This window comes from Poecilia mexicana, unplaced genomic scaffold (assembly GCF_051168715.1).
Source record: "Poecilia mexicana isolate PSO_F unplaced genomic scaffold, ASM5116871v1 scaffold_6, whole genome shotgun sequence".
Classification (NCBI taxonomy): Eukaryota; Metazoa; Chordata; class Actinopteri; order Cyprinodontiformes; family Poeciliidae; genus Poecilia; species Poecilia mexicana.
Genome location: NW_028263375.1, coordinates 16,127,337 through 16,153,419, shown reverse-complemented (window position 1 = coordinate 16,153,419; position 26,083 = coordinate 16,127,337). Strand labels below are relative to the sequence as shown.

The window sequence follows — 26,083 nt, the reverse complement described above, 5'->3', positions numbered from 1 at the left end:
ATACAGAAGAAAAACAAACTTTTGAGCGTGTGCACATCCCTTGTTGGACTGCTAATTGTCACTGAAGTGATAATAAAGCAGTTCATTCATTAAATATACAAATCAGTGGCTGATAATTGGCTCACAAAGATGTTAAGTAGTAGTGGTTTTTCTTGCCAAATATTTGGGGTTGCTTCCAGAAAAGCAGGTGTTGTTGTAGTCTGTTCTTCTAATAAGGGTCAATTGTGGTGGCTGTGGCTCAGTGGGTAAATTGGTTGTCTTACAATTGGAAGGTTGAAGATTCGATTCTAGCATCTTTAACCCCAAGTTGCCCATCAATCTTCGCATCAGTGTATAAATGTGTGTGTTTCAGAGTGTGATTGAAAAAGCGCTTTGGGTAGTAAAATTGACTGGAAAAGCGCTATATAAGTTCAGTCCATTTACCGTTGGAAACCTATTCCATGAAATTCTTGAGAAAATCCGCATAATGTTTGGAGGTCTGAAGGTTTTTACTGTGTATTTATTTATTTTTTTATTTTTTTATTTTTATTTTTTACATCTGAGGGCAGGGAAGTAGTTAAAACACCTACATTCTGAGATGTGGGTGAGTGAATTAATGCTTTTGGCAAAACGGTGCATACAATCTAAAGATCCGTCTCTCCTTTATTTGTCCAGATAAAACCAAAGACCCAGACCAGCTGAATTTCCCAGGAACAAAAGCTGTGCCCCTGCAACCTGGACTGTCGTCCTCCAGGGCGTCCGTCCCGCTCCCGGTGCCCAGCCTGCTGCCGGCTCACCTGGGGAAGCATCGTGCCGTTGCCTCTGGGGGGATCCATGAAGCTCTGGCAGCCGCCATGATGACTCAGAGGGCGAGTGAAGAGGTGTGGTTGGCACGGCAACGGGCACAGGGACAGGAGAGGGAGGGCCCACTGGAGGTGGGCCTCAGGTCACCTGGGAAAGGCGCGGAGACGAGAAGAGACAGCCACAGGTGAAAATCTCACAGGAATTTTGCAGCACTCTAAATGTGCTGTTGTCACAACACTTTGTGTAGACAGACAGTCAGGGGACGACTCATAAAAAGGTCTCCATACAAGGCTTGCTTCTCTTAACTCAAGATCTTTCATAAATGGATTTTTGTAACCAAAATACATCAGAAGGGAAAAATATATTACTACTACATTACACTCGGTCATCTTTCTGCAAATGCAATATGACAAAGATTATTTGTAACACAGATGTCAAACTTCAAACCCAGAAATGTTTACTCATCATGAGCCATGATTCAATTTAGTCACACAATTTGCTAACTAGGAACTCAACTAGTGATGTAACTTATTTCCACTATAAGCTAATTTACAGTATTTGACCAAATGGGATGACACTAAACGTCTTTCCTCTTCTTGATAACAAACAGAACCAGTTCAGTCTATCAGAACCCAGGCAGCAAAGACATACCCCTTGGCGCTCCACCGCCGCTCATCTCCCCTAAAGGTCCACACCATCCCGCTGCTCCTCCGACAAGCCTGTGGAACCCAGCCTCCCTCGTCGACACGCCCGCAGACTCCCGCAGAAAATTCAACGCCCCTACACCGCCGACCCGACCGCCGCCGGGACTGACCCGGACCGACAGGCCTCCAACGAGCTGGGGAGACGATGCAAAAAGCAGGAGGACTTCTAAAAGCCCAGAGAGGTGTCCCCCTCTGAGGGGAGCGGCTTCACAAGAGCCGTGGAGCAGGACCGAGCCGGACCGAGCCCCGTACGGCTCGTACCCGCGGCATCACATCAACAATCACCACAGACCGACCGCGCCTCCGTCTGCCCCGACCGAACAGGGGCTTCAGTACCAGGCAGGCCCTCCGTCCCTGATCCGGGAGCGGCAGACGCAAGCGGTGGACAGCATGCTGATTTATGACGAGGTTCTGCAGCAGCACCGGCGGCTGCTCAGTAAGCTGGACCTGGAGGAGAAGAGGAGGAAGGAGGCCAGAGAAGGAGGTGAGAGAGGCAGGGACTCTGGGTTGTGTCTATACAACGGCTCTTCTGCCCACTAATGAATAACAACACCTTCCCTGTTCTGCTTCTGTCAGGTTATTACTACGACCTGGATGAGTCGTATGACGAGAGCGATGAAGAGGAGGTGAAGGCTCATCTGAGGAGGGTGACAGAACAGCCGCCTCTCAAACTGGACACATCCTCTGAGGTGCGTAAACATCTGGATTTTACGCTCCCATTTTTTGTTTTCACAGTTCTTTTGAAATCTACAACCCTTCATCTTTTTCGCATTTGTCACGTCGCAACAACAAACTTCAGTGTATTTTACTTTTATTCTTTTACAATAAAGGATGTGATGGAAAACAATGATAGGGAAGCTGCAAACCGTTTCACAAATAAAAGTGGGGTTTGGAGTTTTAGCCACATTTATATTTCCATCAACTCTGTTCATCTTCCATATCCCTGCTGAAGATAAGCAGCCCACAGCATGATGCTTCCACCGCCATGGTTTATGATCATTTCATGATGATGTGCAATCACACAGCATTCTGCATGTTGGTGAAGAAGTAAAATCTTGGTCTTATCTCACAAGAGGTCACGTACAACTTAATGCTGTTTATTCTCTAATGTTCTCTGTGGCCTTCAGATTAAATTACAGACGGACTTCATTTACTACTCAACTTGTCACGCAGAAATCATACTTTTTTTTAAACCCTATGTTTCTGATTTTTATTTGTTAGCTATTTTGAAACGATGTCGCTTATAACATGGTCTAAAATCCATGTTATGCTCTAAGCTTAGAGGTTTGTCATGTGACAAAATGTGAAACGGTTCAAGACGTGTGAATGCTTTTCTAAGGAGCAGCGCAAATATTCACCTGTTCACATTTCTCTCTTCAAAGAAAGTGGACTTTTTGCGTTTGTGCGGCCTCACCACGCTGACCCACCGGGATGAACTGCTGGCTGAGAAGAGGAGGAAGAGGAGGAGGAGGATGAGAGAGCGTAGTCTCTCCCCACCAGCAGTGCAGAGCAAAAGAAAGATTTGTTCACTTTCAACGCCCACAGCTTCCCTAACCACCCAGTACTCTGCTGAGCAGATGGACAGCACTCCTGAGCTGGAGGAGAAAAAAGACTTCCTCCTTATGTTCAACCTCAGCCATGTCAGCCCTCAGCAGAGGAGAGGTAATAACCTGTTTAGTAGCTGCACACGTCCTACGTGATACTCCGCCGTTTGTTCTGATGAGTCCTCTCTGGGAAAAAAAAAAAAGAAAAAAGACACATTTACTTTTTCTCGGTTTTTGTGTTTGCTCTGAAGATGTAGGCGGGGTGAGAAGAAAATAAAGTTGGGAGGAATCAGAACATGAGTTTGTAACGAGATTTTCCTCCTCTGCCAACAAAAGTCGGCTTTAATCCACATCTTGATAACATATGGTGTCCTGTAAACAGGTCATACTGGGGCCTGGGGAAAAACATGAGCCCGGTGCCCTCCACTTCTCTCCCTTTGTCATTATTTTTCTCACTACTACTTGAAACAAATTGTTCTGCAAAATGATATACAGAGGAACCTTTCCTATATTTACTTCTAGCTTGTATCAAGAATAACAAGACCCTGTGTTTATTGATTTTTCTTTTTCCTGGGAGTCTGGTGATTGATGCTGATGGTTTGACTTTCCTATTTAAAGACAGCTGTCCTTAAAGCTATTTTATTTACTGCCTGTTTTGATTTTAAATCAGTTTACTGAGGAACTCAGCTGCTTTACATGAAATGTTAGCTGTAAGCCCATGCAGGAATCTTACGTAGAGACACATAAAAGCAGGGACTATGTTGACGGTCACAAAGCCAGATGTAGATTACTTATTTAGCCAATCAAATTCTGGATATCAAAGCATATCTCAAAGACGATAAGGTAATTGCATTTAAACGATGTTTTACTAGTGGAAACATATATACACTGAACAGTTATCCTGGGAACTGTAATTTGGACACAGCTAGCAATTTTTTTTAAAAAGCCTGAGTTAAATTTGACTTTTAATGGGGACTCTGCTGCACTGACTCAGATAATCCATTCAGTGACATTTTTCCATCACTTTGGGCCAGTCTGTCCTTTAAGTCTCGTACTTTTTGAACGAATGAATGATGGGTGTTCTCATTCTGTCTCTTTCTCTGTAGATAAGGAGAAGACAGAGGAGCTGCTGAGGGCTATTCAGAGGAAGACTGTGACATTAGACACACTCAGATATAATCCTCTGCCGCTGTGTAGAAGTCCTGCTTCTCTTTTAACTGGTGAGTCACAGACGGATACACCAAAAGTCTGGTCGAAACAGAACTTTAAGCTCGGAAAACATTCAACAAACCCTTCGTCTTGTTGCTTTTAGGGAACTCCTCCGCAGCTCCTCAGTCAAATGGACACCAGTACCCAGAGTCTCCCAGTCCCTCTCCTCCCGACTCACACAAACACAGGCAGAATGACACTCCCAAAGCCTCCATGGACTCCCAGGTTCCCCGCATCCCTCCGCCGTTAGCCCCCCATCATGACAAATGTGAAACAGCAGAGGCTCAGTCAAACAGGAAGCTCCAGGTGCTTCAGAACGGCACCGCCCTTCAGAAAAAGGAGCCCGGTCCTCTAGCGAACGGCCGGAGCCGGCCCTGGGAGAGGTTCACACCTGAGGCTTTCGCCCAGCGCTTCCACCAGGCGGTGCTGCAGTCCACACACAGCACGCTGAACAGCAAAGGTGAGCTCTCGTTCATGCTTAATTTTAAACTTGCAGCGTTTTGCCATCTAGTGGTCGCTATGTGAATAACCTAATATTCAAAATTAAATTGTGGTGCGTCTGTTGTAAACATGATTCAAGCCCTTGGGGAAAAAAATAGAAAAGAAAATACTTCTGAAAGTGTTTTTTTTTTTTCTTAGAAAATTTGTGTTGCTTGGAAACATTTCAAGGCTCTCATAAATTCAGAGCTGTCAACGGCTCTTAATTTACGTTGGCCATTGACTTTAAGTTTTAGCGCCCCCAGGTGTTCAAGCAGCTCTGATATCAACTCAAAAGGATATAAAGCCTTGTAAGCAAGTCCTGACACTGTAACATCTTGTGATGGTTCTTTTCGTCATTTTATTCTTTTATCATTTTACATTTTTCATATATTCTTGTACAGCACTTTGGTGCAGTTCTAAGCTGTTTTCAAAAGTGCTTTATAAATGCACTTGACATTGACTAAGGAGCAGGATCAATAGTAAACCAGCACCAGTTTGAATGAAGGTGTGTCTAAGAAGTCTGGAAAAATAGTGATCAAAAGAGATTCATATATTCAAGCGCTTTCAAAACTTATGAACTTCTAAAAAAATTTAGTGAAGGTCTGTGAATGAAAGCAAGAGTTAGAATATCACTTTATCTTGAAATTTTTGGATCATTGAGACAAACTGGTGGTTTTTGTCGTTGTTTGTTAATGGTCAAATGTAAAATCATGGTTTTCTTCAATAATTCTTAAAAGCGACAATATAATCTTTACCCAATCTATCCCCTCCCTAATTTTTTTTGATGATTTTGTTCTGGAAAATGTACGTTATGGTGTCTGAGATGTGTGCAGTTAATGTTTCAGACAGTCTGCAATGAAACGTTACAAATAAATAAATAAAGTCGTTCTGAAGCCGACGACTGACGCTCGCTCTTCGCTCCTCAGGCGTCTCAAACTGTGCCGCAGACGTCGGTGGAAAACCTGAACGCTCGCTGCCTCCACATAACCGTCATCTGAAAACGATGCACATCAACCACGGCGCTCAGCACGCACACGTCAACGGCCACCATTTCCACTTGCCAGCAGCAAGCCAAGACGCTCCGGCTCTGCGGGAGCACCTGTCCAACGAGGAAGAGGAAGAGTCGGATGATGAGGAAGAGGAGGAAGCGCCGAGGAAGTGGCAGGGCATTGAAGCCGTTTTTGAGGCCTACCAGGAGTATGTGGACGGTGAGTACGAATGAGATGTAGTTATTAGTCTAGCGATAAACAGATTTCATCATATGGATGCCTTTTAGATTTGAAGAAATATTTTCTGAGATAATACAAGAACACATTTAAAACAAGTGTTTTAAAAGAAAGATCTTAAGGGAAAAAGCAGTTAAGTACCAAATTATGGTGTCTTTTAACTCTTTATCACCAGATGGATACTGTAAAATCAAATTTACAATTATTGTCTTGTTAAGATGTTTGCAAAGTAAAATTAGATTTTCATTATGCTCTGATCCCAGCAAGGTCCAGCTTCCCTTTTCTGAAATATAACAGACTCCATCCTTAGACAACTCCATGGATGTATTACTTTTTGATGACTCCAGATTTGCTCATTCTCAGTGACTTTGGTTATTGGCTAGTCTAAGAAGAGCAAAAACTACACTGGACTTTTCTTGTCCTAAAAGAACAGAGAGAACTCAGAAATGAGTTTGCCTATGAAATAGTGATTTTTCTCTATAAAATACCTGCTCATTTCAAATGTGATGATACGGTATAGGTCTCTTTGGCCTTTCGGTTCCTCTCCAAGTATCTGTTCGCTTCAGCTAATCTGGATTTTTGCTAAATGAAGATTTAGCATAAAATGTCACTGCTGATCGACCTTCTAACGCAACTTCATGAACATTTTAAAGCCTTTAAAGTCGAGGTTCTACAGATGACGCTTTGCTTTTCTCTGTGCAGAGTGGAGCATAGAGCGGCAGGTTCTCCACAGTCAGTGTAAAAGACTTGAAGCTCAGAATTACAATCTGACCAGAACTGCTGAGCAGCTTTCTCTCACTATGGGGGTAAGAACGTGCAGCTCACCATGCATTCATGCACCTTTGTGTGGTATTATGAGTCTGCTCAGAGAGTTGCTTCTCTGTAACGAGATCCGTGTTTTGTCCTTCGTTTGCTAGGAGCTGGTGAGTCAGAGGCAGAAAGTGAGGGAGGAGCGGGACAGGCTACAGGCCCAGCTCGAGCACTTCAGGAGATGTTTGACACTGCCGAATGTCCACTGGGGCAGGAGCCAAAGCAGCGGGCAAGCACAGAGGTGACCTTCGAAAGAGGCCGCGTCACACTGAAGGACTGCCGGGCTGCTCGCCTCACTTCAGGAGCTGGACATCTTGTTTCCTCTCTGACCTGTCCAGTTGTTACCTGACCCCTCCCTGGGTTTCCTTTTTATTTGCCTGCCGTGTTGCAAAGCCAGTGGAATCCAGAGAGTCTGATCATGGATAGTGAAAACAGTTGGCCCACAGTTGCCACCCATAATTGAGCTCGTATCTTCATTGTGTTAGTCAACGCACACTAGGAGTCTCTCTGGGCGGCGTCAAGAAGAGTCGAGTTCTTCAGTGAGGTTTAGGTCAAGGAATCAAAGCTCACCTCAGGCCTTAAAATTGACAGGATGCACTTGAAATGGAATTAGAGTAAATACTTGACAGTCTTCTGTGTTGTTAAATGTAATGTATTCTGAATTCAGAGCAGTTTGCATGCTCACAAAATGACCTACAGGACAAATGAAGCTTCTAAAGTATATTTAATAGCAAAAGGGTTTCAGTTGAGGGTGTGTTTTTTTTTGTTTGTTTGTTTTTTATGGTTCTTGTGATAGACGAGGGGTTTTGTAAGTTTTACTGCTTTAACTTGTGAGAAAGCCATATGCTTTGGGGCAACTGCTGCTGGTCAGAATAAAAGTGTTTAGTAAATTATGGAGAGTAGAACAGTTGTGTTTTGACGAAAAGAAATGCTATGTGATGTCAAAACGTTTGGGATTCAAGAGAAGCACTGCTGTCAGAACGTGATAAATGTTGGTCTCTGATATTGTCCATATGATTTTATCTGAGGATCAATGTCCACAGTAACTATCGCATGTCCATAAAAGTAGTTTTCTGATGGGCCTTTTGAGTTTTTTATGTGGCACTGAAGTACTTTTGGACAGATCCCGGTTTAATTATGTTGAGAGAGTATTTCCAACACAGTGTCTCTTGAGACTTGATGGGCTATGTGTGACATGAACATAAAAGTCGTACATTTTTTTTATGACAAAGTAATGCCTCTGTTCTCTTTTTATAAGATTTATTTTTGCTCAAGCCACACAAATTAATGTCACAAAGGGAAATTATTTTATTTTATTTTTTTCATCTCCTAGAATCTCTTTGAGCACAAGACACAGTAGCATTTCATCCCAGTTCACCTGACAGCTTGGCTCAGTCACCTCTTCAAACCTGCTGAGAAATCTTGAATAGTTGCTTCAATCAGTTTTTATGTGATGTATTATTTGGGCTGTATAATTGCAATGAACTATTTATTACCACATATTGGTGTACATTCCGATGGAAATTTACATTAAAATATTTGAAAAATGTTTTTGACTGATTATTGTGTTTCTCTGTGAGTTTTCAGTTCCTATTTATTGCTACCACAAATTCAAGACATATTTCCACAATCTGCTTTAAATTTCTTCACAACTTTATTGCTGACTTATCTGTTGTGGTACTTGAAAACAACTATGTAAAACTATACCCTCTTATTTGTACCAAAATTTAAAAGCCATGTATAATTTTCCTTCCACCTCATGACTACATGCTGATTTATCACATATAGTCTCAGTAAAATACATCGATTTGTATTTGGAACTTCTAAAATACAAAAATAGTTGAAGGTGTGTAAAAAATTTTGCAGTTTGCTCTAAAATACAACTTTAAGAAAACCGCAATCTTAGATGAAATTACTTTTATTCCGCATCCATTTTCTGTCAATAAGAATAAAATGAAAGAGAATAATTTCAGGAGGCAAAACACATGACATGTTTTAAAAAGCAACAGACGCAGAACAAAAAAGAGGGATCATGTGACGTAAAATATCTCCTTGAAAATAACCCATCATGTGACGAAAGCTTGATATCTGGCAGCTATTCAGATGGGTTTTGGATAACTATCAATAGAAAGTTGTTCTCTGTAAAGACAGAAAAAAAAACATATACAACTGTGGTAAGAACTGTAGAACAATTTAGCTAGGAAGAGCAATAGAATAAACACTGATATCTCACCAGGAGCAACCAAGATCTCTTGTTTCTTGGAGCGGATGCGCACAAAGGTGAGGTCATTTTGGGGGTCAACATCTCTGACTGCACTCCTAGCCAAAGTAGTGAAGCTGCGAAGAAGTCTTGCATAAAGAGACGTTGTGGAGTTATCCAAAGTTGTTCTGATGGGAAGACCTTCAAAAAAGATGGTAGAGTCACATTCAGATCCGTTCAGATTGTAAGAGAGTAAGACTTATTTATTTCATTCTTGACTTTATCTACCTTCTGAGTTTACAATAATTGTTCCAATTACACCTTTATGGCCTTCAATTCTCTTCAGAGTCTCTTCAGCATCAGCCTGTAAAAACACAAAGAAACATCAAAAACAGAGAAATAACGTTTAATCACTTGAATTTAAGCATTTATATCAGTTAAATACAAAGGAGATAATTTTTTTTACAACATATTGAGACCTTTCTGCTAATTCAAAATAGAAGACATATCATTTTTATCAGAAAGTAACGACATTAATAAAGTTAACCGTGTTTCTTTCTTACCATTTTCTCTGAGAGCTGTCCTAACGGCTTGAGTTTCTCTGTTGCCTAGGGAAACGGAAGAAACGTCACACGCAGTCGGAAGTGAAAGCGAGTGAGCGTTCTGTTTAGCTGGTGTGTGGTTCGGCTTCGTAGCAAAAATGCCAGAATTAGCAGTAGAAAATGTGGTGGTTCATCCGCTTGTGTTACTCAGCGTGGTCGATCATTTTAACAGGTGAGTGAGATTTGTATTTATGTTCGTCTTAACACTAATATTTGTTGCGAAATTGTCCATTTAACCGCTCACTGTAGCATAGCTAAGCTAAGGTTAGCCTTGCTGAGTCAGAGCCCCATTGAAAATGAATGGAGAGACATGACAAGGCTAAATAGCTTAGCTAGCTAGTTGGAAGTGTTTGATAAATAATTATATACATTAAATTGATCAACAACTTAACTCTTTTTAGTTATGATTCATGATTTCAATTATTGATACTTATACAGTAGTGACAATTCATGTTTTGTTAAGGCCTCTCAAAGTGAAAACTTTGTTTAGCTCACGGCCGCGTTTATATACATTTGGTTACATTTTGACTTCGTACATATATATTTACATACGTAATCTAATGCAGAATGCACCAGATTTTACACTTTACAGTTATATTCACATGCCCATATTCCAAGATGCTAGTTATTCTCTATCTTTGAAATTAAGTAGGAAGCAAAATACTTAGCATTTCCTATCCCGTAAGCTAAATTCTGTCTTCATAAACATAAGCGCACACTCTACATATCTATTTATACATGCTATAATTACCCATGCATCCTACAACAAATGTAAAGAGTATCCATACAGACGCATACCCATGGTCACGTCTGTAATATTAAATAAATTGTTTGGATGTTGTTTGTCAGATTAAAGATTAAACCTTTTAAAAATAACATTTAAGTAGGTATTAAACAGGCCTTCTTTTCTGAATGTCAGTGTTTTTTATTATGTAATTTTGAAACCTTAGATATTATATTTTCATTCGCTGCAGATGGAGCAGCATCACAATGAACAGAAATAAAAACTTATAATCATCAGTCTGTGTAGTTAATCTGTGCTTTATTTTGTAAGTTGAGTTACTGAAATAAATAAACTTTTCAATAAACAAAACTATTGAATGGGTCTGTATGTAGACTTACATTCATGCCAATACATAGAAGAAAACCTATATACACAAATATCAAGTATGCAAACCACACTCTGAGCTAGCTTTGTTTAGCTGCTGGTAAATTTGTCTATGAAATAATACCATTTTTTAATATTCTTTTGGATTCTTTTTTTTTTGTCCTCGCGCTAAAGATTTGAAAAACATAATTCTCCTTTATTCGCTTTTTCTGTTCAGGAATAAATTTTGCATGTTAAGGGGCAGCATGTTGTGTCTGGATTTGCAAACTATTTGTGTAGTTTTGTATTGGATCAGATGACATCTAAAGCAGCATGTTGGTATATTACAAAAGTTAATCAAGTTTAATTTACCCACACTTAACTCTGGTTTATTTTTTAACTGTAGGATAGGAAAAATTGGAAATCAGAAGCGAGTGGTGGGTGTTCTCCTCGGATCATGGCACAAAAAGGTTCTTGATGTCTCCAATAGTTTTGCAGGTAAGTATTAGCATAAAATGATACAGTGAAAAATAAAGGATTGTCATTGGTAAATTATATTTACAAACCATCTCAAAATCAAGAAGACTGACTAAAGTACTGTACAGTAAAGGCTTCCAAGTCTCTCCTGATAACTACATGCATAAAATTGTTGCCAATTAGTGAACGGAACTAATTTGTGCTTTGGTTATCTGTAAAAATGACAACTGATATCCCTAAACATTAGGAGGTGGGCCAAAGTAAAACAAACCCAAGAATCCTTTTTGCAATATTTCAAAAGAAAATGGTTTTACATGTCATGCAAGTTTTGTCATGAACTTAAAAAAGGTCTTAAGACTCCAGAAAGCAACATAATTCAATGCTTAAATTTAAACATGTTTGTGTGACAAATAATTGTGTTGTATCTTTTTAGTGCCATTTGATGAAGATGATAAGGACGACTCTGTATGGTTCCTGGATCATGACTACCTTGAGAACATGTATGGCATGTTTAAGAAAGTTAACGGTAAGAGAGTGAACATGCGTTGGTGTTGGATCATTTTTGGGCCGTTTTTTTTACTTTGTGTTCACCTGTTTTTAACTGTGTTCTTCATTTTTAGCCCGAGAAAGGATAGTTGGGTGGTACCACACAGGACCCAAGCTCCATAAAAATGACATTGCCATCAATGAGCTCATCAAGCGGTACTGTACCAACTCGGTGAGCATCGCTGTCACCTCTTAGGACATGTCTTTGTTCGTTCTGGTGATGAACGCCTTCCATATCCCCTACTTTCCCCACCAGGTTTTAGTCATCATCGATGTGAAGCCCAAAGATCTTGGACTTCCCACAGAAGCATACATTTCAGTGGAGGAAATCCATGATGTAAGTAGTGCGTTAAGTCTAGTTTGAACATATATTTTTGTTTAGATTGCATATAAAAAAAATTTATTGACCAACGTGTATTTTTTCCTAGGATGGCACTCCAACATCTAAGACATTTGAACACGTCACCAGTGAAATTGGAGCTGAAGAAGCAGAAGAAGTGGGAGTGGAGCATCTGCTGAGGTATAACACAAACTCGCCACCTGCTTCATCACCCTGAGTGATTACTCTTCATCGTTAATGCTTGTGTTGCTTTAGGACAGAGGCTTGAGACATGTTTCAGTCTGCTTGATTAAGACAAAACACTCAGCTTCTTCCTGATTTCTCCTCCGCTGTATCCTGACTCCAGAGACATCAAGGACACCACAGTGGGAACTCTGTCACAACGCATCACAAACCAAGTTCACGGCCTGAAGGGACTCAACTCAAAGCTGTTGGACATCCGCTCCTACCTCGAGAGAGTGGCTGCAGGAAAACTTCCCATTAACCATCAGATCATCTACCAGCTGCAGGATGTCTTCAACCTGCTTCCAGATGTAAACCTACTGGTAAGATGTGGCAACTGACTGACATTTACTTACTGTAACTGTATTGTACGTTGTGTCCGCTCCTTGAGCATGTGGCTAAACAGCTCGTTGTTGATCTCGTCGTTTCAACATGAAACCCTGTTCCAGAAGGCATTTTGCTTTCACAGGTTCTGGATAGTGGCTTCAACATACTTGCAATTTGGTAGAGGTTAATACTTAGGTCTTGCAATATCGCAAAAACACCCACTGCTAGCTAAAAGATAGAATCTGAATTTTCAAAACCTTACAGCACTCTGGGTTTCAGTTTAAAACCATTTTCCTTATATTTTGTGGTTTTAGTTGTTTAATTCTTTAATTCTGGGTCTTAGAGTTATTTGAATTAATTAAAACTGGGTAAAATGAGTTATGTAAAAGAAAAATACAGAATGTGAACAAATAAAATGTGTTTTCTGTGCCCACAGTTTTCAGCTATTGAGTGAGAGAGCACAGAGATTCATATAAAAAATTAAAAACAAAAGCTTCGTTGTATCTGGTTTTGACACAAAAGCAAATAAAGTCTTTTTTTCCCCCTTATTTGACATGTTATAACTAGATTTTAAAAAATCCAATACAGTAGCGTTTTTTTTACTCTGCTGGATCAAAGTCAGCGTCTGCATTGAGGTTTTGTATGATTTATTGTCCATACAGATAAGACCCAACTAGAGAAGAAATAAATTTTAAATGTATATGTTATGTGAAATAAATATATTTAATTTCAGAATATATTGGTATTGATGAGCTGATTTTTAATTACTTTATTTTCTGTTATTGAATACGTGTTTTGCTGCAGGAGTTCACCAAAGCCTTTTACCTGAAGACCAACGACCAGATGCTGGTGGTCTACCTGGCCTCGCTCATTCGCTCTGTGGTGGCCCTGCACAACCTGATCAACAACAAGATTTCCAACAGAGACGCAGAAAAGAAGGAAGGGCAGGAAAAGGAGGAAGGGAAGAAAGAGAAGAAGGATGACAAAGAGAAAAAAGATGAAAAAGACAAAGACAAGGAGAAGGAAAAGGCCGACGGTGCCAAAAAAGATGAGAAGAAGAAGAAATGAGTGCTCTTCCTCCATGGTCTCTCAAATCACACCATCTTCAGCAGGATGGCGTTCTACTTTCTGCCCCTCTGTATGTGGGTCTGAGACTAAAAGTAGGACTCTAAATGGGGAATTGTGTCATTTGAGATTTGGCCTCCTGGTAACAACTTGCCACTCAAAGACTGCTATTAACGTAACGAGATGATGACTTTTGCTCTCCAGTGTTCTGAGCTGTGAGAACATGTTTATGCTGTTTTCATAGTTGCCATCCTTTGGTGTTTTGTAAAATGGAGTAAAAAGGATATTGTTTCTGTATCACTCATTAAATCCGGAGCAAAGTAAAAGTTTGTTTTTGTAGATTTGTTCGCCTTTTGTCATAAAAAAAAAGTCAATAAAAAACATGTTTTTTTTTTCTTTGATATATTTGTTGGCATATATAATTTCAAACTATGAAAATTTTTGCAAAATTGTTTAATTGCATTATTTTTAGATGGCCAATGGGACTGAAGTGAAAAGGAAAAAGTCAATGATGCATGTTGTATTTATTTTAATGTGGTTTGTGGATTAGGATTGCCTAGAAGCTGCATTGATAACTGGCTCGGATTCACTTTAAACAACTTTTTAAAAAATGTCCATTATCAGTATTATCATTCTGATAATACTGATAATGAATAAACTAATCTGTCAAGATTCTGAGGTGAATTGTTTACTGACCCAGTGAACAATCTGGATCATAAACCACAATAAGATGCTGTTTATTTCACAGGTTGGATTCATATATCAATTGATTTCATGTAATGTGATAGATGGCAAATGTTTATTATTAATCACACTTTGTTACCTAATCAAAAGCAGAAATGCTGACATTACTTCTAATAACTACTGCAGGGAAAAGGGAAAGTTTTCAGAAAGAAATGATCAGACATTCACTCTAATTGACTCTAGTGAAGAATACGACTTAAAATTTGCAACACAGGAAGGAAAAACACCTAATTATGTAATTTGTGTGATCTTATAGATGTTTGCTTTTTGCAAACATCACATAAAAAGCAGCAGGTACTATGTAAAATGTCATACTGATAAAAATCCCAGATGTATTCCATCTCAATGTTATTGAATTTCTAGTTATAAGAGAACCAAATGACAGCGCTTAACACACAGATAAAAGGTTTATCCACTAGCAGCAGGAGAATCCCCTCTTATCACTACCCCAGCTAATTAAAACATAAGAAATCATCTAAATTCTTGAGGTGGAACAAAATATAAAGCACAAATCCCACCATACTTTCATCATAATCAACAATGGTGGCCTATTGAGACTTGTTGATAGGTTAAATTTATTTCAATCTTGCATTTGTGTGCTCCCCTGACCGATATTGCTCTGGGCGAGTGCCCATATGACCCTAGTCAAAAGGCTGTGCACTTTTAAAAATAAATAATTTCTTTTTTACACTTTTGGAAATAATTGCAGGCATGTTGATGAAAATGTTAGATAAAATTAAATATTGGTTTAAAAACTCAAATGTCTTATTTTTTTAGGTGTTTTACATTTGAACGCTTTTTAAATAGCAGAAGTTTACAAAAAAAAAAAACTTCGTAAATTATTTCATAGGCATATATATTTTTTCCTTTCTGCTGTAAAAAGATACTACAATAATCTGAGATCTGTTATAAATCCAGACCAACGGCGCGGTTACTTCGGAATAGAAACGTCTTCAATTTTGTTTTGTGCCTTTCTTTTTCTTTTTTTTTCTTTTTTACTGCGTCATCTCGCCTCTTCGGCTCAAAACTCGCCTTTCATCTGCAGCAGTTTCCTAAAACGCCGGCAGCGCCACCAGCGCCAATATAGTGCATTTAATCCGTGGTTGTGTCGCAGAAATCAGATTATTGGGCAGGTAAACTGGATTCTGACGTAGAGGGCTTAAACCCCGACGGGGAAGCGGAGGAGCGCCGCGGCCGGAAGCAGCGGTTCAGGAGGTGTGCAGCTCAGCCAGGCTCCTCCTTTTCTCCTCTTTTTAAGAGCTGGACATGACTCCGGGATAAATCTCTGCGGCTGAGCGGAACGGAGGACCGGCTGGAACATGGCTTCGTGTCTGCAGGTGAGGCTGTCGGCTCCCAGCTGGTGGGGCTGAGCGGCGCTCTGATAACTTGTTCACTTGTCATGGTGTGGTTTATGAGCTGCATCGGCTACCGGCTGTAGGCCCTTTCCAGAGAAGACTCCTGCTCAGATCCTTCTCGTCTTGATTTTGCTCTCCAACTGTCACGCACGCCTTAATCCATTTTCTCTTCAGGGGGGGGATAAACAGGTGGTTGGGTGGGCTTTTGCATTCCCCTAAAGGACTGACCAGACAAACGTTTGCTTGTTGCTGTCTCAGATCGCAGATGATGAGAAAGGACATGATCTAGACCTGTTCTGTGTGCCCAGACATTATGAGAGCGATCTGGACAAGGTGATCATCCCCCACGGACTCATCATGGACAGGTGAGGCACCCTCAATGGGGAAACGCCTTTTGTACATTTGAGTCAGCTTCAAGGCATCTCACTCTGGGGGTGTTCACTGCATATGTCCTGAATTATAACGCCAGTTATATCCACGTACTGTACAGAATTTGCACTCAATACTGGGTTAGGGCTTCTTTTTAAATGAATTACTGCATCAGTAGTGCACGTGTGGCATGCATGTTAATTACCAACTTGATAAAACACTGAGGCGCTATCACCTGCAGATGACATAACTTCCCAAATCAACCCCGATTGTGGAAAGTTCTTGCTGGACCTCAAGCAGCTTGTATTCTGAACCTCTTGACTGTTCCTCTAGTCTCTGAGTTTTTGATTTCCAAATTACGTGCACATCTTTTTTCTAAAGACTGGCTTTGGTCAACAATTTGGTCCTTTTTTTCCCCTCTTTAGTCCACTGAAGATGCGTCTGATGCTGTCTGTAGTTCAGGAGTGGCTCTAAGTATTGTGTGATGGCTCTTGCAGCAGGACTCCAGCTGGAGTTCATTGCCTTGTTCCAAACTCTTAAATGTTCTTCTCCTCACAATCCTGTAAAGGCTAACTCTGTTGGCAGTGCAACTTTTTATACCACTCCTTTCCCCCCCCCCCACCTTTTTTTTTATTTCCTTTCCTGAACTTTCCAATACCATATTTGGATCAATGAACTCCCAGCTCCTTTAGCAAGAATTTAGTGGCTTCATCTATGTTTAAGTTGATCAAAGTACAATTTGTAAAGAAAAAAAAAAATTTATTATTGGCCTCATGTAATTTTCTGTTCCTGAATTTTGGTTTTTCATTAGTTGCGTACTTGACCTTTATCAGTCAACGTATGCAAACCCAAAACTGAAAAAGGGGCAAAAAAATAGTTTCGTATTCGAACTGCTGTATATTATTTACAGAAAATTATGAAAGTTATGTCACAAACTAATATGAAAAAAGTAAAAGTAACAATATGATGCATTAATTGAAAGGTGGGGCTGCTAAAAAGCGTTTCCTGATTCACCGAGTTAATTTTGCTCCGTGCTACTGCAGCGTCTGAACCTCTTTCCTGCAGGACGGAGCGTCTGGCGCGTGACATAATCCAGGACATGGGGGGACACCACATCGTGGCCCTGTGTGTGCTGAAGGGGGGCTACAAGTTCTTTGCAGACCTCCTGGACTACATTAAAGTGCTCAACCACAACAGCGATAAATCAGTCCCGCTGACGGTGGATTTCATTAGAGTGAAGAGCTACTGTGTAAGCCGCCTTACTCATTACATTTCCTGGGGCCGCTTGTGCACCGCATTTGGCAAAATACCAGTGAGAGTGATCTATAAATGATAAATCTTCTGCATTGCGCATAATGTGGAGATTTAGTAGGCCGTGCAGAGTGAGTTTGGACATTTGAATCCCAATCTGGAGTTGCTGAAGTGAGTCATTATGTTTTTTGTTTTTTTTTGTGTGTGTCACCTAGAATGATAAGTCAACAAACAGTGTTAAAGTGATAGGAGGAGATGAGCTTTCCAACCTATCAGGGAAGGTGAGTCTTCTCCAATGCATCAGCTCACACATTCTCTGCAGTAAATCTGGATATTTACTACTTCTTTTGCTTTCCCCCCCTCTCTCTGCAGAACGTTTTAATTGTTGAGGTAAGTGTGGTGGATGTGCAGGTCTAATGTTGTTTTAACTTGGCATCTATCACCTGGCTAGAGCAAAAAAAAAAAAAAGCCTCGATAATTGATTTACATGTGTTTTGCAAAGCAAATTTGTAGAGTTTACCAGACTAGAGCTTGTGGTTGTCACTGTTCACTCAGTTTTCTTGCTTCTATTAAGCGTTCTCACACACAGTCATCTGTAGTTCCTATTTTCACAAATGTTACATTTAAGAAGTGCATCTCTCTGTTTTTTGTTGTTGTTTTTTTTGTGACCACTTCCTGCTGCTTCGCAAGGACATCGTAGAGACTGGAAGGACGATGCAGACGTTACTTTCCCTGCTGAGTGAATGCAATCCCAAAATGGTTAAAGTTGTGAGGTAGGCGCCGCCCTGACGCAGCACAGGGCGCAGACAGCTGAATTACACACCACAACTTTGACGTCGCGCAGAGTGTGTCAACAGTGCTCTTAGCTAATGGATACCTGAATTAGAGATGTAATGTGACAGAGGGAGGGAGGGAGGAGCTTAGGAGTTAATCTGCTGCTCTATAAACTGCACTGCGGAGGCAGAGGATATTTCTTCCTCTTATGTTTTCCTGAGGTCTTTAAATATATATATATATATATATATATATATATATATATATATATATATATATATATATATATATATATATATATATATATATATATATATATATATATATATATATATATATATATATATATATATTTTACATTTTTCCCACACAGGCTATATGCTAACCAAAATAGTACAAGGCAAAACACTTCATAAAAAGTATTAAGATGTTACAGGATATTTCTACTTCAATTATTAGTCAATTGGTGTGTTGAAAAGGCTGCCTGGATTTTTTTTTTCTATTTTTTTTTATGGTTTTTGCTTAATTTCTCCAATATTTTCTAAATTATCTTTCCAGCCTTCTGGTGAAGAGGACTCCGAGGAGTTCGGGTTACAGACCAGACTGTGAGCATCTCTTCTACTCACTAGTGTGCTGCAGTTCAGAATGATGGTTTTCGTTTCATGCCCGTCACTCAGCTGTGCCTCTTGTTCTTTGGTAAAAGCAGGATTAGTGTTGGTTTAATGAAAATCTACAACATTTATTTATTTATTTATTTACTTTTGTGCTAATTCATGCCTGCTTGCACCCAGTGCACCCAGTCTGTGGTTATGTAAGGCTTTTAGGTTTGAGTGGGATAATCTCTTCAAGATTGCCCCTCAAGGACAGCTGTTACTGTAAGTGTTGTTTTTTTTTTGACTTTCCGCTAATGCCCGACTGACACCTTAATCATAGCTTTGCAGAAATGGTAGGCGACCAATGATGATTTCTTCGCTACAGAGTCAATTAGAGTGAATGTCTGATCATTTTACCCCTGCTGCACCTAAGAATAGCCAGGGTTCTTTAAATAACTTCCAGTGAGGGTTTCTATATTTGTTTCAGACATTGGTTTTGAAGTACCGGATGCCTTCCTGGTGGGGTACGCTCTGGACTACAATGAATACTTCAGAGATCTCAGTGTAAGTGATGCAAAAAAAAAAAAAAGAACTGATTTAACTGTGTTCCACTTTGGTGTATTTTAGCTGTATAACTCCAATCACTACAGATATGGAAACATTCAAAGTAGTCTCTGGCTACTTTGAATGTAGTCAAAAAAAACACAGACTTCAGACTTGACTTCCAACTTGAATCAGCAAAAGTACAACAAAGACTAAACATACCAGTCACTGGCTGCTCTGTCAGCTCAGTCTCACCGTTGTTGATGCTCATGCATGTACAGCTGCACCCTTCATTTATCCTGACAATGATACTGGTGTTGTTGTCATTAATCTGTCTGTAATTTTCTTTCCCATTGGCTTTATGGCAGCAAACCGTAAACTGACCTCTCCCCTCAGTGTGCTGCCCCCTGTTGATCACTTGAAGTATTTGCTCACAAGTACTTTTCAAAATTGTAGTCTAATGTCTGAAATGCACATCATTACAAAAAGGTCTTTTTATTTTAGAAATTAAACCATCATGCACCGCATGGTGGTAATGCAGACCTTCATCACCGCCATGTAATCAAATCGCCAAAAAAACAGCAGAAGACAAAAGTAAAAAAAGAAAAGGTCTTGAAATTTTCAAAAACATTTACTGTATATGATTTCAATTTAATATTTATCAAGTGATGAAAACATTTCCTTCAGTCATTAGAGACTAGAGGCTGGACTTGGATGGGAAACTGTAATTTTTCAGTCCAATTGTTGAATGATTTATTTTGTGTGTGTGTTGCCTTAAATTAAAAAAACAAAACTGTATGCTAATTGCACAAAGTACATTATGCTAGTGTAACATGGTCCGCTTGTTTGCAAACTATCAGCCACTTGAAAATTCTCAGGGTTTTTGCACTTATTGCACCCGAGATCCTCAAATGATTCGAGAGAAGGCTGGAACAAATTAAAAATGACTTTCCAACAGCCAACTGGTCCTGGTATAAGTCCGTCCTTTTGGCCTTCAAATGGTTCCCACATTTTTTTGTTCACATGTAAACTTAGCAGATAAGTGAGGATTTTTATCTTGATGTACTATACATTATTCTGCAAAGAAAATTACTTAAACACCCTTTCATACAAGAGTTTTTGGTCTGAATTTGAGCTGTTTTTAAGGTGAATGTCTCATGAAGTCAGACTCCTCTTTGTAAGACTGAAGGGGCTAAAGTCCTTGTGCTGTTTAGGAAATCAACTTCTAGTCGGAGAGCTGTTGCTGTCTCCTATTTCAGTGAGGCTGCAGTCTAAAATGGTGAAGTTGTGTAATATTAGCAGGAGAAGAAATTCACAGGTCAGACAGCTGAATGACATTGAAGGCTGCCTTGACTGTTGGAGGGGAAATGCAAGGCACAGCTGGCTAATTAGTGTCAACTGAGCTGTTCGAGTAAAAAGTTTCCATGTGTCGACCGGCTTCATCGTTTTAGTTTTCAGGTTCTGACATGGAAACATACTGCCTAGTCATCGTGCATGTAGGATGCCTTTTTTTGTTTGTTTTTGTTTTATGCAAATTTTATGAATAGATGCAGCAGGAAATGTTTGACAGAGATGGTGTTTATCAAAAGCTTTGTTTTTGTGCGTAACTGAATCTTTAGGAGCTGTTGTTACTCCACTGACTGGGTTACAGACTTGGAACTGTTCATTCTTTAAAATGTCAAATTTAAACAGGAAATGTCTGCACAGTGATTCACTTTGTCCTCATGGATTTCACTCTTTTGCAGCACATCTGTATACTGAACGATCAAGCCAAGGAGAAGTACAAAGTATAAGTTCAAAGTGTTGCAGATGTGACTCCCTGAAGACTTGGACCACTGTGATGGACCCTGCTTAGCTTTATTGTGTTCTTGAATCTTATTTATTTATTTATATATATATATATATATATATATATATATATATATATATATATATATATATATATATATATATATATATATATATATATGACAATCCACAAAACGTATGACCTGTGGTATGTTATGGACCTTAAGAACATTTCTTTTCATCCTTATTAAAAAGTGGGATTAATTATGTATATTAGATATATTTTTGTTGTTGAATTTTATTTTTCCCATATTTATGTTTATAGACTTTAGCTGTAAAGCTATGAAGTTGTTTTGGACACTGAGAAGAAAAAATGTCTTTAATTTATTCTGGTTTATTAATCAGGTCTCGTCTGTATACTTGAGCTGAGTGTTATGCTTTCGATTCTAAATGCTGAAAAAACTCCTCATTGTTCTATAAATTTGTTTGTAATACAATATATGCTTTATTTAATATATTTCATGTTTTCATTAAGGAACAGTTTACAGCAATACAAGTCCCATTAAAACCATGAATCCTTCCTCTGGCGTAGTTTCTTAGTTACTTATGGTTCCCATTTTAAGAGCTAATGTGTGTGAATCTGAAACTGTCTATGGGTTGAAATTCCTTTGTTTCATCATTTCACCTTAAGTGTATCTTTATTTGTTCATGTTTATTTCTTTTGGCACATTTTCACTATCAAATGTGGTATAACGGAGTTGTGTTTACAGCCTGCCTTTCTCACACATCTGAAAAGTCCTGTCAACGCATTTTCATAAACGGAGATTGGACATTTGTGATTGTCATTCCAAAACATTACCGTTGTTTGACTTATGCCTAATACTTTTCATTTTGCATACGAGCATTTACTTCACTCTCTCATGACTCATCACTCAGTTTGATAAGTCATGATTTCAGAGGCATCCAGATGGTATGGTCAGAAGTTGGAGTAAACGCTATGAAAGTATGAATGCACCTTGTGTTGAATGGTTGGTGGTGAGTCTCTCTAGTACCAGTTTAACATAATTTAAATGCAAAAGTCAATCTAAGTGTTGCTGCTGGTCATATCCAATCTTTTATGGACATCAAGTGCACATTTTGTTTGTAAAATCAAGCCTAAAAGTGAAGGTGACAGTCTTTGTGGACTCAATGGACTTCTTGAAATACCTGAAGACCCATCTGTTTAGACTGGCTTTGGGAAAGCATTGTATGTTTATTTTATTTTTTTATGCATTTAATTGCTTATGTGGCATTTTGTTGTTTCATTGTAACCTGATACAAAAAGTACTTCTGGTAGCCACACTCAACATAATAATGCAACATCTTGCAATCCCCAAAATGTTCCTTTTAAAGCTGGTTTAAAGTATTCCTTAAACCAGCTTCCTAAATATATTTATTCCTAGTTTATTGTTTCCTCAGCTGCTTCTTCAACATATTTTGTTATAAATTGAAGTACTACTAGTACTAATACTTCTATTCCTACTCTCAATAATGCCTATAATACATACCACTATTTCATATGAAGAATAGATAATATAATTCTGCCACACCAGAAAGACATCCATTCAATATTTTTTCTGACAAACAGAACAGATCAATTAATTACAGTTTAATAGTTTAACTAAGATAACAAAAATGCATGAATTTAAGTTATGTTTTATGTACAGGTAAATGTCAGTTTAAGTGCATTGTAGACATGGTTAATATGTCTAAGTGGTCACAATCAGTACTGCTATAACATGACTATTATATTACAGCTGAGCATATACAACTGGATATCAAATATAAATAATTAAAATCAATTATGTGTAAACATTTAGTTTTATATCTAAAAATCAGTCTTTTATTACAGTTTTAGGAACTTTTGCCACTCACAGTATGGCAACCGCGTTGACGTATCGTTTCTTCCGGGAAGCGTCGACAAATCACGACCGTACTCTAATATCATTGGTTGTCATTCTTCCGTCAGGTTAGGTGGTTTGTTGTTTGGAAAAAAATGAGGCGGGTCTTTCGGAGAAAGCACCAATCCGCGTTAGCTACGCACACCAACAAGGTGAACAGACTTCCGGAAGTAGAGTGTATCGTCAATTCGCGTTGTACGTTTATTCAAAGTGTTAATTTTTAATATTTTCCTAATTGGAAATAAGGTATTTACCTTAATACGTTAGCACATATTCAAATGTAATACAATTCAATTTGTTCGAAGCAGCTGTCAACTATTATGGACCCTAGTAGCTTGTGAGGTAAATCTTTGCTAGCTTCACTCCTTTGATCTAAATGAAAACTTTTTAAACCCATAAAAAGGCATGTTTGTTGTTTTACAGAAATTAAGATATTTCGTCGCAGGTCGAAAAGCATTAATGTATGGTACCACTATGAATCTAAAAGAGGAGACAGTAGCCACTTTAAAGCGGTTTGACATTGGAGAAAAGTTCTCCTATCTTCCCGTCCTGCCTAAAGCGTCAGTGTTGATCCCCCTGTTTGTGAGAGGTGGACAGCTGCACACCTTGCTGACTCTACGCTCAAAGGAGGTAACCTGCGACGATGTCTCTGTGGAGGATAAATGCTGTCTTTCAGTTTCAGCTTTATGTGAGATCTTCTTTCATCTGTGTAGCTGAGGACCGGTGCTGGTGAGGTGTGTTTTCCTGGTGGAAAGAGAGACCCCAGTGACCGGGATGATGTTGATACGGCCCTAAGAGAGGCACAGGAGGAGATAGGTTTACCGCCTGATCAGGTCGAGGTGGTCTGCACATTGTTTCCAGTCTTCAGCAAGGTAGTGGAGTACTGGTCCCTAATGCACTTTGTGTCAGAGCACTAGATCCATCATTTTCTCTGATTTCTTCATCTTCTTCAACAGAGAGGCTTGTTGGTGAGCCCTGTTGTTGGTTTTATAGAGGAAACATTTACTCCAACCCCAAACCCATCAGAGGTTAGTGCCGTGTTCGCTGTCCCGCTGGACTTCTTCACCAGAGAGAAGGACCACTACGTTACCCATGGTGTTGCTGGGATGACTGGACCGCTGCACTCATTTTACTTTAGAGACCCTGCTTCAGGAAACCAGTATCACATATTTGGACTGACGGCTATGTTGGCAACATTGGTTGCTGTTCTCTCTCTAAAGAAAAAACCTCAATTTGATGTTGGTTTTGATCTTTTGGATCCTTTAGCCTTTTTCAAAGACATTCTGCATAAAAGACTGAGTAAGCTATAATTGCACTTGATGCCCCTGTGACTCTTCTAAACTCCTGCAGCCAGAGTACAATACGATTCTCAATTTTTAAACGCCAGATGTTTAAAAAAAAATAATAAAATGATGCACTTTTGTTTCCACTAGTAAACATCTCAATGCTTCCTAATTAAAACAATAAAAATAAAAATTCCAGTGCTGTATTTCGTTTCATTAACAAACCCTGCTTACACATGCATTTCACCTGAGAATTTTTAAGTTTTTAAAAGCTTTTTGAAGAAACAAACCAACTCTGCTTTGCGTGTAAGTGGATTGATGACATCACAAGAGGCACAAGAATCCAGGTGATCGACTAGGATTTGGAAATACTGAAACAGGTGAACAATTTGAGATTTTGACAACAACTTTGAAGCATTTGAGTTGCACTTGAGTTAGATGGGTTCATCCTGAAGCGTTTGATGCCAGAGTCGCTCTGCTCACAATGAGTACTAATTTGGATGGCAACGCTGATGCTAATTGTGATATAGACATAATGGTCTTTACAATTTCAAATTGAACAGAACTGTTGTGTTGTTTGTCCCTTTTACACAGGCATGTGCCCTCCCAAAGTTTCCCCATCAAATTTCAACACACTCTTGCCACTCCCAAATAACACCTCATTAGCAAGTTGCAAGAAAGTCTGCCGCCTGGAAGAAAAATGTAAAGGATAAAATAAAGTACCATGCACAGTTGCCTGTTGATTTTGCAAATGAATCGTCATAGTGAAGCCAGTTGTAGCAACAAAAGCAGTAGAAATGTTAACATTTAGTAGATATTACACAAACATGTTGAAACTTGAATACCAAAAGTTTTTCTTTTGAAGTGTTTTCATGTACCATTTCATCAATAAGCTAAGAGCACACTCAGAAAAACACCAGACAGCCAAAGAACATGTATGATTATAGCCATGTTCAAAATGTTTTTACTTCAAAGTGCTTATAGTTGGGCTGCACAGTGGCACAGCTGATGCCTTGCAGCAAGAAGGTCCTGGGTTGAATTCCCGGCCCGGGGTCTTTCTGCATGGAGTTTACATGTTCTCCCTGTGCATGCCTGGGTTCTCTCTGGGTACTCCAGCCACAGTCCAAAAAACATGACTGTTGGATTAATTGGTCTCTCTAAATTCTCCCTTGGTTTGTGTGTGTGTGTGCATGGCTGTTTGTCCTGTTTCTTTTGTTGCCCTGCCTCTCGGCTGGAACGTTAGCTGGAGATAGGCACCAGCAACCCTCCCAACTCCACTGAGGGACAAGCGCAAGAGGTACATAGCACACGGATGGAGCTTATAGTTTCAATAAATGCTAATGAAATGAGAACCCTGCACATTATTCCAAACCAAAACATGAATATAGATTTCAAATTCATCATACAACAAGATCCAACATTCTTTAAAAACTCAATCATGTATTGCATCAACACCAAAATACTGAACCAACCTTTGCTGGTCAGTTTTATATCCGTGTTGTGAATTAGTATTTTAGTCCAGGATAACCAAGCTACAGTTCCTCTGCATTTCTTGGTTTTGCATCAGAAACGTCATGTCGTCACCCAAACAAGTTTTCTTTTGGAATAAATCAAAGGATTGGGTCGTGCTGTAATGTTAACATCTTGTTGCTGTTCTCTTACTGGTGTGTTTTAGGTTGTTTACTTGCAATTTCTTCTTCGGGATAAGGCAACATGACCTCTTTAAGCATCTTGATGTATTGCATGAAATAATTTACAACAAAACAAATAGAAAAACTGACTACAGTACCTTACCTTTTAGGTGGTGAACTGCATCTTACA

At 39.3% G+C, this 26,083-nt stretch overlaps 5 protein-coding genes across 8 annotated transcripts in view; 4 read left to right on the top strand and 1 right to left on the bottom strand.

Moving 5' to 3' along the window:
* LOC106926596 (genetic suppressor element 1-like) overlaps window positions 1-8,305 on the top strand; it is a 29,229-nt gene extending 20,924 nt beyond the window's left edge. Inside the window, exons 8-16 of the mRNA XM_015001622.2 lie at window positions 655-967; window positions 1,394-1,971; window positions 2,064-2,176; window positions 2,870-3,149; window positions 4,138-4,251; window positions 4,344-4,700; window positions 5,647-5,928; window positions 6,649-6,752; window positions 6,864-8,305. Of these exons, the coding sequence (XP_014857108.2) occupies window positions 655-967; window positions 1,394-1,971; window positions 2,064-2,176; window positions 2,870-3,149; window positions 4,138-4,251; window positions 4,344-4,700; window positions 5,647-5,928; window positions 6,649-6,752; window positions 6,864-7,001 (2,279 nt within the window). The 3' untranslated portion in view covers window positions 7,002-8,305. The remainder of the gene's footprint in view (window positions 1-654; window positions 968-1,393; window positions 1,972-2,063; window positions 2,177-2,869; window positions 3,150-4,137; window positions 4,252-4,343; window positions 4,701-5,646; window positions 5,929-6,648; window positions 6,753-6,863) is intronic.
* Window positions 8,306-8,390: 85 nt separating this feature from the next.
* On the bottom strand, window positions 8,391-9,584 carry LOC106926599 (dynein light chain roadblock-type 2). The gene is made up of 4 exons (XM_015001628.2): window positions 9,520-9,584; window positions 9,245-9,320; window positions 8,990-9,157; window positions 8,391-8,895 (listed from the first exon to the last, which is right to left on the bottom strand). Exons 1-4 carry the CDS (start codon window positions 9,520-9,522, stop codon window positions 8,852-8,854), a joined length of 291 nt encoding a protein of 96 aa, XP_014857114.1. The 5' UTR covers window positions 9,523-9,584; the 3' UTR covers window positions 8,391-8,851.
* A 7-nt stretch (window positions 9,585-9,591) lies between these two features.
* psmd7 (proteasome 26S subunit, non-ATPase 7) lies at window positions 9,592-14,023 on the top strand. The gene is made up of 8 exons (XM_015001625.2): window positions 9,592-9,730; window positions 11,052-11,143; window positions 11,556-11,648; window positions 11,743-11,840; window positions 11,925-12,005; window positions 12,097-12,188; window positions 12,355-12,553; window positions 13,362-14,023. Exons 1-8 carry the CDS (start codon window positions 9,657-9,659, stop codon window positions 13,623-13,625), a joined length of 993 nt encoding a protein of 330 aa, XP_014857111.1. The 5' UTR covers window positions 9,592-9,656; the 3' UTR covers window positions 13,626-14,023.
* A 144-nt stretch (window positions 14,024-14,167) lies between these two features.
* hprt1l (hypoxanthine phosphoribosyltransferase 1, like) lies at window positions 14,168-21,619 on the top strand. Of its 2 annotated transcripts, none has more exons than XM_015001627.2 (9): window positions 14,168-15,703; window positions 16,030-16,086; window positions 17,156-17,339; window positions 17,557-17,622; window positions 17,714-17,731; window positions 18,032-18,114; window positions 18,674-18,720; window positions 19,196-19,272; window positions 20,997-21,619. In XM_015001627.2, the coding sequence occupies exons 2-9, from the start codon at window positions 16,079-16,081 to the stop codon at window positions 21,042-21,044; spliced, it is 531 nt and encodes a 176-aa protein (XP_014857113.1). In that variant the 5' UTR covers window positions 14,168-15,703; window positions 16,030-16,078; the 3' UTR covers window positions 21,045-21,619. The 2 variants fall into 2 exon arrangements, with proteins under 2 accessions (XP_014857113.1, XP_014857112.1); XM_015001626.2 differs by having other exon boundaries at window positions 15,980-16,086.
* Window positions 21,620-23,123: 1,504 nt separating this feature from the next.
* nudt7 (nudix (nucleoside diphosphate linked moiety X)-type motif 7) lies at window positions 23,124-24,460 on the top strand. Of its 3 annotated transcripts, none has more exons than XM_015001590.2 (4): window positions 23,124-23,321; window positions 23,403-23,609; window positions 23,693-23,851; window positions 23,936-24,460. In XM_015001590.2, exons 2-4 carry the CDS (start codon window positions 23,439-23,441, stop codon window positions 24,287-24,289), a joined length of 684 nt encoding a protein of 227 aa, XP_014857076.2. In that variant the 5' UTR covers window positions 23,124-23,321; window positions 23,403-23,438; the 3' UTR covers window positions 24,290-24,460. The 3 variants fall into 3 exon arrangements, with proteins under 3 accessions (XP_014857076.2, XP_087862441.1, XP_014857075.2); XM_088006315.1 differs by having other exon boundaries at window positions 23,383-23,609; XM_015001589.2 differs by having other exon boundaries at window positions 23,124-23,609.
* Window positions 24,461-26,083: the final 1,623 nt, after the last annotated feature.

Excerpts from the sequence above, each read along its gene's own strand:
- LOC106926599 (XM_015001628.2), bottom strand. Across the intron at positions 9,158-9,244 it reads AATTATTGTAAACTCAGAAG|GTCTTCCCATCAGAACAACT; the intron begins GTAGATAAAGTC and ends TCTTTTTTGAAG. Across the intron at positions 8,896-8,989 it reads AGAGATCTTGGTTGCTCCTG|AGAACAACTTTCTATTGATA; the intron begins GTGAGATATCAG and ends CTGTCTTTACAG.
- psmd7 (XM_015001625.2), top strand. The coding sequence starts at position 9,657 with ATGCCAGAATTAGCAGTAGAAAATGTGGTGGTTCATCCGCTTGTGTTA. Across the intron at positions 9,731-11,051 it reads GTGGTCGATCATTTTAACAG|GATAGGAAAAATTGGAAATC; the intron begins GTGAGTGAGATT and ends TTTTAACTGTAG. Across the intron at positions 11,841-11,924 it reads AGCGGTACTGTACCAACTCG|GTTTTAGTCATCATCGATGT; the intron begins GTGAGCATCGCT and ends TTTCCCCACCAG.
- hprt1l (XM_015001626.2), top strand. Across the intron at positions 16,087-17,155 it reads CACGGACTCATCATGGACAG|GACGGAGCGTCTGGCGCGTG; the intron begins GTGAGGCACCCT and ends TCTTTCCTGCAG. Across the intron at positions 18,721-19,195 it reads TTCGGGTTACAGACCAGACT|ACATTGGTTTTGAAGTACCG; the intron begins GTGAGCATCTCT and ends TATTTGTTTCAG.
- nudt7 (XM_088006315.1), top strand. The coding sequence starts at position 23,385 with ATGTTTGTTGTTTTACAGAAATTAAGATATTTCGTCGCAGGTCGAAAA. Across the intron at positions 23,610-23,692 it reads TGACTCTACGCTCAAAGGAG|CTGAGGACCGGTGCTGGTGA; the intron begins GTAACCTGCGAC and ends TCATCTGTGTAG. Across the intron at positions 23,852-23,935 it reads TGTTTCCAGTCTTCAGCAAG|AGAGGCTTGTTGGTGAGCCC; the intron begins GTAGTGGAGTAC and ends CTTCTTCAACAG.